The 15634-nt window shown below is 48.5% G+C and overlaps 1 protein-coding gene across 4 annotated transcripts; it reads right to left on the reverse strand.

Annotated features, from left to right (window-relative positions):
• Positions 1–1076: 1076 nt before the first annotated feature.
• Positions 1077–12482, reverse strand: HYAL2 (hyaluronidase 2). Of its 4 annotated transcripts, none has more exons than XM_033140599.1 (4): positions 12384–12482; positions 9158–10139; positions 4517–4606; positions 1077–2569 (listed from the first exon to the last, which is right to left on the reverse strand). In XM_033140599.1, the coding sequence occupies exons 1-4, from the start codon at positions 12449–12451 to the stop codon at positions 2165–2167; spliced, it is 1545 nt and encodes a 514-aa protein (XP_032996490.1). In that variant the 5' UTR covers positions 12452–12482; the 3' UTR covers positions 1077–2164. The 4 variants fall into 4 exon arrangements, with proteins under 4 accessions (XP_032996490.1, XP_032996494.1, XP_032996492.1 ...); XM_033140603.1 differs by lacking the exon at positions 12384–12482 and adding an exon at positions 12293–12377; XM_033140601.1 differs by lacking the exon at positions 12384–12482 and adding an exon at positions 12190–12328.
• Positions 12483–15634: the final 3152 nt, after the last annotated feature.

The raw sequence follows: 15634 nt of genomic DNA on the forward strand, positions 1-15634 counted from the left end.
CTTTTAGCTGCCTTCCAAACCAGCAGCAATCCCGCCTCATAGAAGACAACCCCATGAAGCACCACAATTTGGTTCGCTATTTCCAAGCTTGTTTTCTACAGATCCCCAGCCCCTTCCATCGCTTTTTAGAGATGAACAAGTCAGGATCAGCCAAGAAACAAGCAGCCAAAGAAAACTAGATACACTCCTAAAATCAGGGGTGGGAAAGCTTAGCCAGCCCAAAGACCACATTCCTTTCCTGACAACCTCCTGTGGGCCACCTGCAAAGCCAAAAGTGAGGAGAGCAATGAATGTGAACTTTGCTTTCATATTGTGAACAGGTTGCTCCATCTTCCATCCAGCAAAGCAAGAGGTATCATCAGAGTTCAAAGGAAAGGCAGGTGAAAACAACGGAAGGGTGCAGAGCACAACCAGTGGGAGATGAAGGCCTGGGGGGTGGGATGTGGCTTGGGGGTGAGCCCTGTATGCCAAACAGAGAAGCCTGGAGGGCAGGTTTCAGCCCTCAGGCCTGAGGCGCCGCACCCTGCTCCTAAAGGTCCTCCTGTCGACTGGAAGAGAAGCAAGGAGAAACACGGCCGTTTGGGGAGAAAAGGAACACAATGGCAGTCGGTCCCCACCCCTGCCTGTAGCCTCTCCCTCTCCTGTGCAGGGCACATGACCCTGACAGAGACACCCAGTGTTCCTTCCACTTTGGCAACTGCTTGGGCTTTGCCAGCCAAAACTCGTTTATTTAATTACAAGGAGCAGGAAGTCCGGATGAGGAGAGGCAGCCCCTTGCTGCTCCAGTAGGGACAAAGAGCAACAAAGGGAAGGAGAGCTGAAGGCCAGACTGGCAGATGGCCTCTGTACAAACAGCAGAAGGGGAGGGGTGTGTGGCCGCAGCAACAAGCCCCTTTCATTGGGGGTCTCCAGACTCTCTGGCCGCACCCGAAACGGGAAGAGCTGAGGGAATTGTTAAGACAAGTAAGAATGATCTGGTTCAGGCGCAGCTACTCAGGGATGGTCACAGGAGGGTGACGAGCACTGGCCAGAGCCACAGTTCTGTGATGAGAAGGACAAAGCCACACACGATGGGGGGAGGTGTTAATGAAAAGCCGGCTAACGTTTTATTGGGGTCTGAAGGCAAATACCACTCACAGCTGGAGCCTCCTTATTGGCAAGGAGGAATGGCACGAAGGGCCCCTCCCCTCGGGGCAACGAAGCAAGCTCCAAACACACAATGCAGGACGCCAATTACGTTTTTCTCGGTGTGTCTTTAATTCTGAGGTAAAACTTTTTTGGTTTTTCCTGTAACGGATGCAGGGCACCAACTCAGCACCGGCCACACACGGATAGGGGGCATGGCACTCCCGCACCTCACGGCTACCCTTCTCAGAGCAATACAAATGTTGTTTGCGCGCCCGCCCACCCAGTCGGTCAGCAAAGGGCATTTTCACCACCAGAGCTTTCTACTCTCTAGGTTAAACCCCACTGGCTGGGCAATGCTTTCTCTCCTTCTCTATCGGCTATCCTAAAGAGGCATGTTTTAAACAGCAGCAATTTTCTCCTCACTACAGCAGCTCCACCAAACCCATCACACCTCTCCTGAGGCCTAAGCAGGCCCCAGGACTCCCGTTTTCTAACCGTGCCCCCCTCCCTCCTTACAACAGAAGAGCCAAGCACCCCTCTCCCTAATTCTCTCCCCAAAGAATGCCGAATGTGGGCACCCATTCCTCCCTCCTCCCCACCCCCGGGCTACCCTTCGACAACTTTCCCCATCCTCAAATTCCTGCTTCTGTTTGGGTAGCTAACCCAAGGCACCAAATCGACTCCTGTGTTGGAGACACTTCTGGACAGCAAGGGAAAGGCAGGAGAGGCGAGGCCTCATGGCAGCCCCCTTACCTTTGCCAATCCTCACCTCCAGGCACCCACCTGCCTGCGCACAGAAATATTGTCAGTGGGGGGAAGGTCCTTTTTCACTTTTTTGCCTCTTAAAGGGCCAGTGGCACAGATGGGAGAGGTAGGACAGTCTCTTAAATAGTAGATCTGCTACATCACTGCTAAAGAAATATGTATATATAAAAACAAGAGGCTGGCGGCTCTTATTTCTCCCTTTCCGCCTATCACCACTGCCTACTGCACCAAGAACTAGTTTGTGGCCGCAGAGATTCCAGTCGGAGGCGGCCTAGTGCAAGCAGGCCAGCAGACAGAGCGTTATCAGCAACTGGAGTCCCAGGTTACTGCGAAGATAGGGGCCGCCCCCAGGAGGGTTCAGCTGCTCCTTGCATCCTTTCCCGTGCCATCCCTGGTAACAGTGGCACTGGAAGTGGGCCTTGAGAAAGGCAGTGTCATCCTGAGAGAAGTTCCCCGTGGCCTCAAACAGTGGCCTGCCCTGCCCAGGAGCGTTGCGGTGGATCTCGAAGCTGGCTGGGTTGAGATGCAAGAAGACGTCGGTGTTGCTGAAAATGCGCCGGCAGCGCCCGTGGCCGCTGCACAGAGCATGGCTGCAGAGTTCGGCAGCTGTGGTCACGTTGACGATGTAACGGCCAAGGCCCTCCTCTATGTAGTTTTTAATCAGCTGGCATGTTTCCTGCAGAGGAGAGGATTCAAAATTAGCAACAGGAACTGGGAGACTAGCAGCTACAGCCAGGAGGTGAGATTTCGCTCTTATTGAATCCCTGATGCAAGAAGGTCCAATGGAAGCATCCATCCATCCATCCTACAATCCAGCAGTTTAGATTTCTGAGCCAAAATACGTATCTGAGAGTAAATTCCATGTATTTCCATGGAACTTACTTCTTGGTAAGCATGCATAGGGTTTCTGCCTTGGTCAGTATTTTTCCCTTTCCTAAACTGACTTCATCTGCAGAGAAAATGCAGAGCACGAGCACCTGCTTGTGCAAAGGGGCTGCATGCAATCAGGACACCCAGTCATGGAGGAAGAAGGTCCGATGGAGGAAGCGGGGCCATAAGCCCAGCCCCCTCTGCTGACATGCCCTACATATGAATAATGCACGAACAGATGGGGCTCTATTTGGTAATGGGAATTTATCACTTCCCTCTTTCAAGAGGATGCACTGAAAAGACTTAAGACATCAGATCCGGATGACACAATCCCCATACTAATCTATACGGTTGCTTCACATCCTTGCAGGAAACTTGGAAGAACTGTTCCCAGCGCAGCTTTGCTAAACACGGTGCTTGAAGGCCAGTATAAAGGCAGTGCTGACAGCTTAATATGGCTACCCACACCTGGCAGGGTGTAGGCTAGGACTTTCACAGCACAAGACCAAAAGGCTTGAGTTGTGTACAGCCTCAATCTCTACTATTTACACTGGAATCAGTTGTTGCCTATTATGTACTCTGGACACCAACTGGGGTGTCTCTATATGCTTCCATCTCTGTAGGAAATGATGCATATGCTTGGTATCAACACTGAAATGCCCCCTTGGACAAAGTAGCAGAGCTCCAAGGAAGAGTGTCTTTGTACCCCTCAAAGAAAAAAGCCATTAGTAGTCAAAAGCCACCCTTCTCCCTCTAGTACCAGGTGGTCATTGCATTGACAGTATCTCTCTCTCTCTGTGTGTGTGTGTGTGTGTGTGTGTGTGTGTGCGCGCGCGCGCATGCGCATGTATGTGTGTATGTATGTATTGGTAAAAACAATAAATGGTGCAGCATGTAACAAGCAACACAGGATCTGGGATTGAAAATAAAGCAATGGCAGTAAAGAGAAACAATATCAGCCATAATACAATAAAAGCTAGATCTTTTCAGGGAGACATGAAATAGCCACTCCTTTGGGAGTCAGGAGTTGCCAGGGGACCACAATTTGCACTTGACCTATTAATAAAGCTTACAGAGGGAAACAAAATTCTGTCAAATTTATCATGTCTTGCCATGCCTCTTATTACTCTGTGGTGGTACGTTAGATGTCCTGAAAGAAGAAGAAGAAGAAGAAGAAGAGTTTGGATTTGATACCCCGCTTTTCACTACCCGAAGGAGTCTCAAAGCGGCTAACATTCTCCTTTCCCTTCCTCCCCCACAACAAACACTCAGTGAGGTGAGTGGGGCTGAGAGACTTCAAAGAAGTGTGACTAGCCCAAGGTCACCCAGCAGCTGCATGTGGAGGAGCGGAGACACGAACCCGGTTCCCCAGATTACGAGACTACCGCTCTTAACCACTACACCACACTGGCTCTCTGAAAGGACATTTGTCCCACACCTGAGGCCATCAGTGTTCCCTAGAGGGCCTTTCTGAGGTTTTCTGGCATTCAGCAATCCTCCAGGTATTGCCAGTATCTTTGTCAACACATGCTTCTTCACATGCTTCCCCTGACAGCCCACTAAAAAGAGGCTGTGCTAGTGCTGAGCTGCTAAACCGAACAAATTGCAGAAGTAGCCCCACTAAGAGGGCTGCCTGCTGAATTAAGACAGGACCCGACATGCTCTTGGCAGGAGTGAGATCAAAGAGCCGTTTTATCTGAAAGGGGACCCCTCTAGGCTTGTCTCTCTGGGGTTGGTGCGGAAACATACATACCCGACTTCTAGTGTTCTCTGCATCTCCCCAGAAGATCGCACCAGCTACCCCCAGAGCAGCACTCTCACCAATGGTGGAGATCAAGTCTTTCTGTAATGAAACATCCAGGTAGGTCCACAGTTAGTAACGATACAGAATATCAGGAGATTGGTAGGATACTCTCTAGCTCAAGAATGGATAGAGGCTGTTCCAGTTGCTGTATTATGACTGTTCTTATTATATAGTAAAAGGAGGTGCCTTTTAACACCAGTTTCAACCTTATGGTGTAGAGAAAAGACAGTTCACCTTTCAAAATATGCATTGTCAGATAAAAGCAACATTTCACACTGACGAAGAGAAACAGGTGAAAGCCTTGCCTGACATGTGGGAGGGAGTTTCTTGTTGGTGCTGTGGAGGAAATGGATGGGGGACTCCCTGCTCCTCTGCCCTTGAATGCTTCATTCCCATGGAAGTAAGGTAAAGGTAAAAAGGTAAAGAACCCCTGGATGGTTGAAGGCAACTATGGGGTTGTGGCGCTCATCTCACTTTCAGGCAGAGGGAGCTGGCGTTCGTCCACAGACAGCTTTCCGTGTCATATGGCCAGCATGACTAAACCACTTCTGGTGCAACGGAACACCATAGCGGAAGCCAGAACACACAGAAACGCCGCTTACCTTCCCACCGCAGCAGTCCTATTTATCTACTCACACTGGTGTGCTTTCAAATGACTAGGTTGGCAGGACCTGGGACAGAGCACCGGGAGCTCACCCCGTTGCGGGGATTTGAACCTTCTGATTGGCAAGCCCAAGAGGCTCAGTGGTTTAGACCACAGCACCACCCACGTCCCATGGAAGTAATCTGTTAGGGCCACACACTTGCAGTGGGCAGGGCCAGAACCTCTCTACACGCAATCTCTCAAGAATCTGAAGATACAGAAAGAGTGTAAGGTGGTAAATTATCTTAAGTTAAAATTATCGCCACCTCTTACATTTGCCATCTGTCAATGCACATACACCACACACCAAAACACGTGTCACCTGGTGTTGGTAGGCCAGAAAGTTTCATGAAGGATTGGCAGCTGCCAGTTCATGTAGGCAGTACTGAGCCAGACAGAACAATGGTCTGATGGTAGACAGAACAATGGTTAAAGCACAGCCCCAATTACATGGAGGGTTTGCCTTCATTCAATGAGCACTTCCCAATGCAACATGGGCAAGTTCAGGGACACAGTGAGACACGTACAAGGTCCTTGGAGGCAGGGCTTGTCTCCATCCTCACTTTCAGCATCTACATTTCCAGGCAGATGTGTGAACATGCCTCTGGTAGAGTACAGACAACCAGGACAAATCATGCTACACAGAATGCTGAGATCATCCCCAGAGCTGAAGGAGGTGGGTGAGGAGTGGAACTGCAAATTGTATTCTATGGATTTAGGCGTGTGTGGTTAAAGCTGCCATTTTATTATCAATGACTGTTGACGAGCAAGAAGGAGCAACAACTCCTTGCCTAAACATGTCTGAAGTTTATCATTTTAATTAGCATTCCACTTGCACTGCTTACTTTCAGAGCACCCTCTAGTTAATCTGAATGATTCCTAAGTAGCAGGGATCAAAACCTCCATTCACTAACTTCCACTCTATCCATGGGGAAAGTCAGCCACATAACGAGCAAGGGTTGCATTTTTGAGGCTCTAGAACTCACCACTGGCCACAGATTTTTTCCCCCCTCCAAAATGCTCAGCTGTAAAGTTGCTCTTGCCTTTGGTTAGAGGTAGAGCATGAAACCAAATTAAGTTCTCAAAGAGAGAAAGACCCAAGATGCATACAGGTATCATGCCCAGCTCTGCTTCTCCAAACAGCGGATCTGCAAGGTGCAAACTTATGACAGTAGCTTACAAGGTAATTGCAACTGCTGACATCGGGGCCAACTCTCTGGGGCCCTGGGTGCCTGAGCACCCACAAAATTCCCCTTGAAGGGGCCAGGCACCCACAAATTTCAATGCCAGGGCCATGCGCAATGCATGGCACCCATGTCCCCGGGCACCCATGGTTGTGGGGCCAAGTTGGCACTCCTGATTGCTGAAGTCCAGTTGTGTAAGGCCAGCTGCAAATTCTGTTTCGGAAACTTCCCCCACCCCAGCCAAGGCAAGATAGAAGCGCTCCTGTCTTAAACTCATTACAGAGCCCAGTGATCTTTGATAGATGTGCAAGGTCAGAAACTCTGGAAGGAAATCCCCCACCCTGAAGCTTAAGTGCCTTTCCTATTGTAAGTAGCTAACTCAGAAGTGACAGCTCCCTTTATGGTAGTCCCAGCCACACACCTTCTAAGATTATACAACAATCTTATAATTATAAAATAACAATAACTGGGGATGTGTTGCAATAAAACGCTTTCCAGCTAAATCTACTGTTTTCTGTACACATACTTGGGAAATGTTTTGGAGTGCTCCAATATCTTTCAGAGTAACTTATGTTGTGTTTTTCATAAAAGTTTCATTACATGTAACATAACTTGTACATCGTTCTCTTGAAACTCAGGCACCTTGTGTTTTTGGTGTTTCTAAATGCTTAGCTTTGGAGCACAGTGGCTAAAAAAGCTTCCCTTTCATGCTGATCATGTGGCTTAAGGTCACTGGGGAGTCTGCTGCAGAAACAGCAATGAGCCTTTGATTCCCCCCCCACCCCAAGGCCCCACATCACTAACACTACATCGCTGCCTGCTGCTTCCTGCAAGTCCAGCTAGGATAGGGAAGTTTTTTCTTCCTATATGGGGGAAATAGAATTCCTACTGCAACGGATTACTGATTACGATACAGTTGCAGGGACCAACTATCCCAGAAAGCTTTTGCTCCCAAGTTGTGTGGGCCAAGGCAGAAGACAGAAGATAATACATTTTTTGCCTATGGACAAGCCAGTCACATCAATCCTGACACTATCCTCAGTGGTGCTCAGACCTTGGGGGTGTCTACATGATCCTGCTGCAATCTTACAGTGCCTGATAGGCTCAGAAGTTACCTTGGGAAACTGCAGGAAGCAGAAGCAATGCAGCTTGGCTTTCAGCTCAGATCTACAGTCCAAAGGCTGTGGCACCATGGCAAAGGACTACTCTGAAGCTGGCATGCCTGGAGGCTCTTCAAGCCAACAGAACTTGGGTCAATAGACAACATCCCCTTACCAACCCTGTGTGCTTCAGTGCGCCAGAACTAAGCCCACCTACAGGAACAATTTGGAGTGTAACTTCCGACTTCTCCAGCTCAGTGGTCCCCAATGAGCTGGACATGTATCTAACCCAATGGCTCCCTATTCTTTAGGACAGCCATTGGCAAAATGCCAGACTAATTATTCTTTCTAGGAGAATTAAATGCCCATTAAGAACAGCAGTGCTGCCACAGCCATGCAACTGAGGGAGACAGACAGAAGCAGCTGCCTCTTTCCCTCCTCACCCCCACCCTAGACTTCTTAAGTTTCCATTACAGCACAAGTCAATTTCCTTAGGACCAAGATAAAGGAGAAGTCCTTTCCCACCTCCCATTGTACAGCAAATCCACAGGAACCAGCAGCTCACATGTGCTTCCTGGGCTTCCCAACCCACAAAACTTTGGTTGGAAAGCTAATTCAAGCTTCTGATAAGCACCCGTTATCTGATCATGCTTGTCAGTTATTACCACAAACTAATGCTTATTACAAAGGAATTTCAGAAATAGACTGGAAAGAGAAGTTGCTGAATTGCAACTCATTACCACACTTAAAACCATGGAGAGACCTGGTCTGAACAAAGACATTGGATTCTTATCTCATTATACATGACAGCCATCTCGCCCCTTGCTTTTTCCTGCAAGACCAATTGCAGTCGTTAACAGTCGTCTACAGGTTTCCCACACCTATCAGCCAATCACCCATTCCCACCACCCTTCTGAGTAATACCCCTCCCCACTCTCTCACTATATATAAGGGTCTGGTGACTTCTGTTTCAGTGTATCTGAAGAAGTGTGCATGCACACGAAAGCTCATACCAAGAACTAACTTAGTTGGTCTCTAAGGCAGTGTTTTTCAACCACTGTTCCGCGGCACACTAGTGTGCCGCGAGATGTTGCCTGGTGTGCCGTGGGAAAAATTGTGTTTATTTGATTCCTATTCAAGAGAATTACTTTATATATAGTCAATATAGGCACAGAGTTAAATTTTTTAACATTTTCTAATGGTGGTGTGCCTCGTGATTTTTTTTCATAAAACAAGTGTGCCCTTGCCCAAAAAAGGTTGAAAAACACTGCTCTAAGGTGCTACTGGAAGGATTTTTTTTTTGATTAATGCTTCTCAGTTATTGCTATAACAGGTCTGAACAATGTTTGACCCAGGAAGGCAAAAGCAGCTCACCAGCTAGGTATTGGTGGCGAGCTAAGTGCCGGGTAGCCTCCCACCCTAGCCCCATTGTTTCAGTCTCAGGCAGACAGCACACCAGAAAGTTTATTACACCCCTGGAGAGTGCCATTCCATGTTGGTGGATTAACTTTTGGGAGGATGGATCACAAGCTGGGCTGACCTGTCCTTCAGACTGCTCCTCTACATGGAACAGATATTCAACCCCAGTGGCCCTGGATTCTTGGCTATTTCCCAGTTCCAACAGAGTAACATTTACCAGATCCAACAGGAAAGGCTTTCTTACCTCGCTTAGGACATTCTGTGTGCGTATATAGGTGGGCCTGGTGTAGACAAAGACTGGTAGGCTATAGTTATCATGGTGCTGCTGGGAGATGCGAAGGGCCTCTCCTACCCGAGACCTCACAAACTTGCGGCCATTTGTGTTGTTGGCCAGCACCTGCTCCAGGTAGATGGAAGGGTAAAGGGCAGTGCTCTCCTTCCAAAGCCAGAAAAGATGGTCGTTGCGTGACTTCTCCACATCTGGGCAGCACCCTGTGTAGCTGTCCTGGTTCTTACTGTAGTCGTGGTTGTAGCAGTCGGGGAAGAGGTAGAAGCCCCACAGCTGCCGGGGGCGATAGTACTTGGCGTATCTCAAGGTCTCGCTCATAAACTCGCGGGCATATGACTCAAATTCATACTGAGCCTCCTTCTTCACCTGGTCCTCCAGCAGTTGAGGCTGCCGAGCCTTCACAAGTAAACGGGAGGCATTGCGGTAGATGTCTTTTGTCTGCCAGTTCCGGACCCAGATGGGTCTCCACTCTTCCCAGTCGATCACAGCCAGCCCCTCCTTTGTCTCAGTGCGGATGTATTTCCCAATACTAGACTCCAGTTGGTTCCGATGCTGCTGTAAATTGCTGTTTTGGGGGACACCCCCATTCACAGCCTTCCCCCCATCATAGTAGGGATAGAGGCCCAGGCGCTCTTTATAGAAAATGGTCAAGTTCTGGTCCACAAAAAGTTCGTTGGGCGAGGCGTGAACGTCAAAGATGCTGAGATCTGGCTGGACACCATAGCGAGGCTTGCATTCCTCGGTTGGCGCATTCCAAGCCACAATGAAAGGCCTGCGGGTGAGAATGGGGGTGAAGGCGGGCTTCTCTTCGTCCTGCCCAGGGGCGCCAGCCACAACCAGGAACACAAACCAAGTCACTTCCAGCACAGAGCCTCCCTGCATCCTCTCCAAGTGGTTTGGGGACAAGGTGGTGGCAGGTTGCAGGCAGAGCAAAGGCCTGCAAAAGAAGGCACAAGAAGAGCAGAGAATGTAATGCTAATGTAAGGAAAAGGAATCACACTTTTTGACCAGGCACAAGCTCCTTGGTACAACAGTAAAGGCGGCCATTTGAAATGCTTCTTTGGAAACAAAGGGGAAAAAAGAATTCCTCAACCAGAACTTTTATCTCTCTCTATCAGTCCCTCCACTAGTCTTTATCATACTCAGAAGGTGGGAGCTAATTGGGAATTGAAACACACACACACACACACCAGAGAGCTGGCCTAATCTGGTATACAATGACTGCAGCAGTGTTCAGAATTTAGTTATTATTGTTAAAAAACTGTGGCATCTCAACAAGCAACATGCTTTTATTTTCCAACTATGGTACCAGTTCCCAGAGCTCTGTCTGCGACGTAACCCACCATCTGCTACAGGCCTGAGAGTTGGAAAAGTCTACAGAGTCTAGCAAAAGCATGGCAGGCACAATCAAATAAACAGCAGCCGAGAGCAGAGCAAAACCTGGCAGAGAGGCTCTCAGAGCCTAAAGAATCAGCATGCAGGGACACATGTGTCCAGAAAACCAGCCGCCTGTTTATTTAGCGGCTTCAGGCCTGCCAGCACTGCAGAGATACTTCCTAGACAGGGCAGTTCTTAAGGAGAACCTTCCTGCTTTCTTTTCCCTGAAGGCCCGTCATCAGCATAATCCTAGACTAACTGGTGGACCTAGAGGGAGAAGGGGCCATTATACAGGCATAGAGATTGTACAAAAGCACCATTGGCCTCAGAAGGAAAATGGGGCAAGTAAACAGAGAAGTTAGCCCATCACAACCCTAGCAGCAGAGGCTTTTCACTAAGGAAGCCAAGCAAGTGAGACCTCAGCTTTGATGGCCCTTATCACTACTGCTGAAAGAGAGCCCAAGAACTACTTTAAAATAACTTTATTTAAAGTCTTCCCCAGCAAAGGATGGTCCTCCAATATCAGAATACTTTCTTAAAATTACCGGTATACTAAAATGCCTACCTTCCTAACATGAAATTCAGTATAGTCTCTTTCAACACACCAACAAAATCAACACCATTTTAATATATTTTTTTTAAAAAGAAAGTCATCCTTTGTTCTTAACATTTTGCTTCTCCATTATACACTCTTAACATCTTGCTGATGAGGAACAACATAGCTTATAAAGTTTTGGGATTCCCCCCCCCCACAGAAAAGTTCACAAGGTGAACTATTTGGTGGGAAGAAAGAACTCCTATCAAATAGCATTTGAGAGGAAAGAGCTGTGGGAAAATGTGGATGTCAGCAACTGAACTAACAGTCAGTTTTGAAAAGAAGAAGAAATAGCTTTGAAGGCTGTTACTGCAGCAATCGGACAACGCTAGAAGAACAGGCAGCAACAAAAGGTGGAAAAACTTAGCTAGAAAAGAAAAGAAAAGAAAATCAAGACCTAAGTAGTTGCTGAAGCCGGGTCAGCAGAACAGATGGAAGAGCATCTCCACGTGCTAACGCAAACACCAAGTCAAATATTCCGAGTTCCGAGCGAGCGTGATCTTTCCCGCAAAAAAAATCTACCCACTAAAAAGCAAGTAGCTTGAAACCGGGATGTTCAGCCAAAATGCAAACCAGAATCACTCGCCACAAAATATTCAAGCGGTGCACATAGGAAGGGGCCGGAAGAAATAAGTTCAAGCGAGAGAGAAAAAGATATTTTCCATTCACTGGCTCGGCTTCCTCAAAAGGGCATTTCATCAACTAGGAGGCTTGCCAAACCAAGCAGGGAAAGCGATCTGCAGTCTTGCAGAAAAACTTATCCCTGCACAGATGCGCTAGGAGACCCGAGAGAGAGGAACAGCTAAGCAGAAAGAAAGTACTTTAGGAAAAACCACACCAAACACACACACACCTCCTCCTTCTCTCCGATTCCCTGTTCAACTTCAGACACTCCTTGCCAGCCAACTCTAAACCAGCCCTGAGGGCTCCTCGAGCGGCATCTCCATTGTCCTACAGTTCTGGGGCGGGGGGGGGGGGCGGGGAAGCTCTCTGGTCCTCCGCTGTGCGAACTCACCTGGATACTTAACTTATCACCCCCCTTGCCAGCTTAAGCAATATATCCTCCTGGGCGCAGAGCAGCCTCTACTTAAAGGGCACATGAGCCCAGTACCACCCACCCGCTTCTCCGGCAAGTCCGCTTCTCCCTTAAAAGATCAGAGCGAGGGACAGCCCATTGCTCATTTGAGGAAAGGGGGAGAAGCGGCACACCATGGAACAAGCCTTCTGCGGACTTTTGCGCGAGCAGCAACAACCGAGAAGGACGTTTGAGAGCTCATATCTTTGCACACTTTGATTTTGCAACGCTCGGGTGCAAATGGCGTGATTTCCGCCGCCCTCTCAGTACTGTCCGGTGCTAGTGCTCCCCCGCTTAGCGGAGCCACTTGGTACAATCCAGCTGCTTTCCGTATGCCAAGTGTGGCTTTGCCTCTTAAAGGGAAGCGAACATCTCAGCAGTCGGGTGGAATGTAATATGGTAGTAGGCGAGATGCCAGCAAGTTCGCAGACCCCGGTGAGCAAAGGCTGCTGCAGTCGCCCCCCCCCCCGGCCGCCCCCGGCCTCCACAGGAAAAGGCGATGTGTTTATGGAGGAGTGGGGCGTGAGTTGCCAGCCACTCAGAGCTCTTCTTCGCAAGGGGATGCTCACTCGGGATCAGGAAGGCCAACTTGGCTCCGCGACCGAGGGTGCCCAGGGACATGGGTGCCATGCGGTGTGCATGGCCCTGGCACTGAAATTTGTGGGCGCTCGATCACTCAGGGCCCCTGAGAGTTGGCACCTATGCTCCGAACTTTATTCAAGGTAGAAATTGTCCAGGGCTCAGCCCTAGAACTCATTTCCAGCACAGTACCAGAAACCTGGGAGGAGTGCCCCCTGGCATGTGCAGAGTGCCCTTCCTTCAAAACTCAACACGCTCACAGCAACCCTACATCATGCATATGAGATTAGAAAATAAAGCTCCTCTATCAAAGGGTGCAACAATTTATATCAAGGTCAGCCAGCATAGTGTCCTTGATATGTTGTTGGACTTCAATTCCTATCAGATTTGGCAAGTTTGTGCGGCCAATGATCAGGCATGGCGGGAGTTGTAGTCCAACATCGGGAGAGCACCATGTTGGCTGCCCCTGGTTCATATCATTTATGTACACTTATACGAAAGGTTTAGAGTGCAGCAAGCTTTACATACATCGTGTGTACAGCAGCACGACAAGGTATATCTGTTATACAATATTATCCTCATTTTTGCATATCAAAGAGTGAAGAGACTGAGAGATGGTCATATAGTGAGTTCTTGGAGAGGAGAGATTTGAGTTGGGGACTTTTCTGATTCTGAGCTTGGTTGCAGGAATTGTGCCACACTAATTCTAGGCGGGCCTGAACCCTATCACCCCTCTTTTTAGCAATTAAGTGCTGGGAATGTTGTAGGCAACCAGTGCTCTCTTCATTTTATCTACGTGCCCACCAATACCTCCTGAAGCTACCCCTTTTATTCCACCCCATCAGGGTCCCTGTTCATTTCTGCCTTATTTTCTCTGCTGAATTAAGTGTTTTTCTTTCTTTCTTTCTATGTAGCTTCAGAACAATGGCAAGGGACAGTACTTTATATGATCAAAGTTGTTTGTTTGTTTGTTTTAAACCATCTTTCCTGTTTGCATGGCTTGGCATAGACAAGGAAGCCTCAGCCCTTCCCCAAAACTGGCGCTATAATGAAGTGGAGGTGGGGTAGGACTGGAGTTCATGAGAAAACTTCCTGAGAAGGAGAAACTGTAAAGGAGGGTAATGGAGACTCCTGGCTGGCTAATTCTGAGCTTCATTAATCCAAAATTCTGGGGTTCATAGTTAATGAAGTTCTATTTCTGGCCTCCCAAGGAGCCTTGAGCGAGAACTGTTATAAGAGCTTTTTCCTCAAACAAGAATTTCTGAAGGCCAAACAACTTGTGGCCACCCTCCTTCCCACACCATCCCTCTCAGTGGCAATTGGTATAAGGATTGACTTGGGAGCCCTGGCTCTATTATCAAGACCACAAAGCGGTTGTTATGTCCAGAGCTTGGAATCTCTCAGAGCAGTCATTTGATTATAGACTGCAGATAAGCATCTGCCGCAGGAGCAATCTGCCTTTCACTGAACACCCATTGTCTTGTGAAGGAGAGTCTTCTTTCCAGGAATGCGCCTGCCAGCCTCTCTGGGTGGCTCCCAGTATCCTGGCAACAGGGGGCATCATGCCAATGCAGGATGCTGCCATTGCAAACAATTAGCACATCCCTACTGGCCGGTGCTCTGGAGCTTTTCCAAAGTGCCACTAGAAATTGAGAGAAAATGCAGCTCTTGAGAGCCAAGATGCCAAATAGTTGGGTTTTGTTCAACAATGAAGTTTGGCTCCTTTCCCCAAATGCTGTCACCAGAACACACACTTCACCAGAAAGCATACCCAGGAGTCAATGGAGAGTGTCTCATTTTGGAAGCCCAGGAAAAATGCTGCAAGGGGTTAAGTGACACCAGCCTGATCAGGCCCAAGAGCAATCTGTGCTCCCAGTGTGTTGACTGGTTTTTTACTGGCGCAAATATTAACATCTGGGAGTGTGTGTGTGTGGACCAGAGAAGGGCTGAGCAGCCTGGTTGCTGGCACCATCCTGTGCCTTATCTGATCTTCTCTTCTTGGCCAGTAAGACTTCATTATCTGACCACTTCAGTTTGATAGTATGACTAGGTGTGCATAGTTTGTTTGTTTGATTGTTTTTAATCTGCTTGCAGGATGAGTATTTTTGTGGAACCACTGTGTTGACTGAGTGGGAGCGTGACGGTGGACCCAGAACTTACCTCAGGTTTGACTCATAAGAACTGACGGGGCTGTGTGTGGCGGGGCTAATCCTGAAGTTGCTCCCTTGGGAAGTGATAAAGGACACTGTCAGTTAGGAACGGGAATTATTGGCCAGTGGCCAGGTCCTGTGGGAGAAACAGGCCTGTGGCCTGAGTGAGTGTAAGCCTGGTTCTGTTGGGGTTGCCTGAGTGGGTATGGAAAACAGATTCTGGCTTGCAGTGTGGGTCATGTTTGTTACTACTAGTCCTTCATTTGCTATCTTTGACCCTAATCCCTGTGCTGCACTCACAGACATTAAGTGGGTGGTGGTGTGAAGATATGTCTTGGTTGGGTATGTGGCAGGGAGCTACTATGATACTACCTCAGTTTTGGTGGTTGTGAGCAGGGCAAACTATAGTTTAAGTGGAGAGGCTGATGATCATCTGGGGAAATGGCTGGTCTCTATGCCCTTTTTCTGGTACCTTCACTGCTTTTGGTTACTTATCTGCTGAGTGTCCTGGTCTTGTGCTGCTTCTGCTGCTGCTGTGTCAATCACCTTGCTGCCCAGTAGTCTTCCTGAGCAAACTGGTGGAGGAGGCCTCTGCCATGGCCAATAGTTCTGGGTGACTTTAACATCTACACAAAGGTTGTTCTGGGGCCAGTTTG

This window comes from Lacerta agilis, chromosome 2, assembly GCF_009819535.1.
Source record: "Lacerta agilis isolate rLacAgi1 chromosome 2, rLacAgi1.pri, whole genome shotgun sequence".
Classification (NCBI taxonomy): Eukaryota; Metazoa; Chordata; class Lepidosauria; order Squamata; family Lacertidae; genus Lacerta; species Lacerta agilis.

Bases quoted from the DNA above. Each gene is read 5' to 3' on its own strand.
- HYAL2 (XM_033140599.1), bottom strand. From the start codon at position 12,451: ATGAGCTCTCAAACGTCCTTCTCGGTTGTTGCTGCTCGCGCAAAAGTC. The intron at 4,607-9,157 runs GTAAGAAAGCCT...GTTTCATTACAG, and splicing joins CACAGAATGTCCTAAGCGAG to AAAGACTTGATCTCCACCAT. The intron at 2,570-4,516 runs GTATGTATGTTT...TCTCCTCTGCAG, and splicing joins CAGAGAACACTAGAAGTCGG to GAAACATGCCAGCTGATTAA.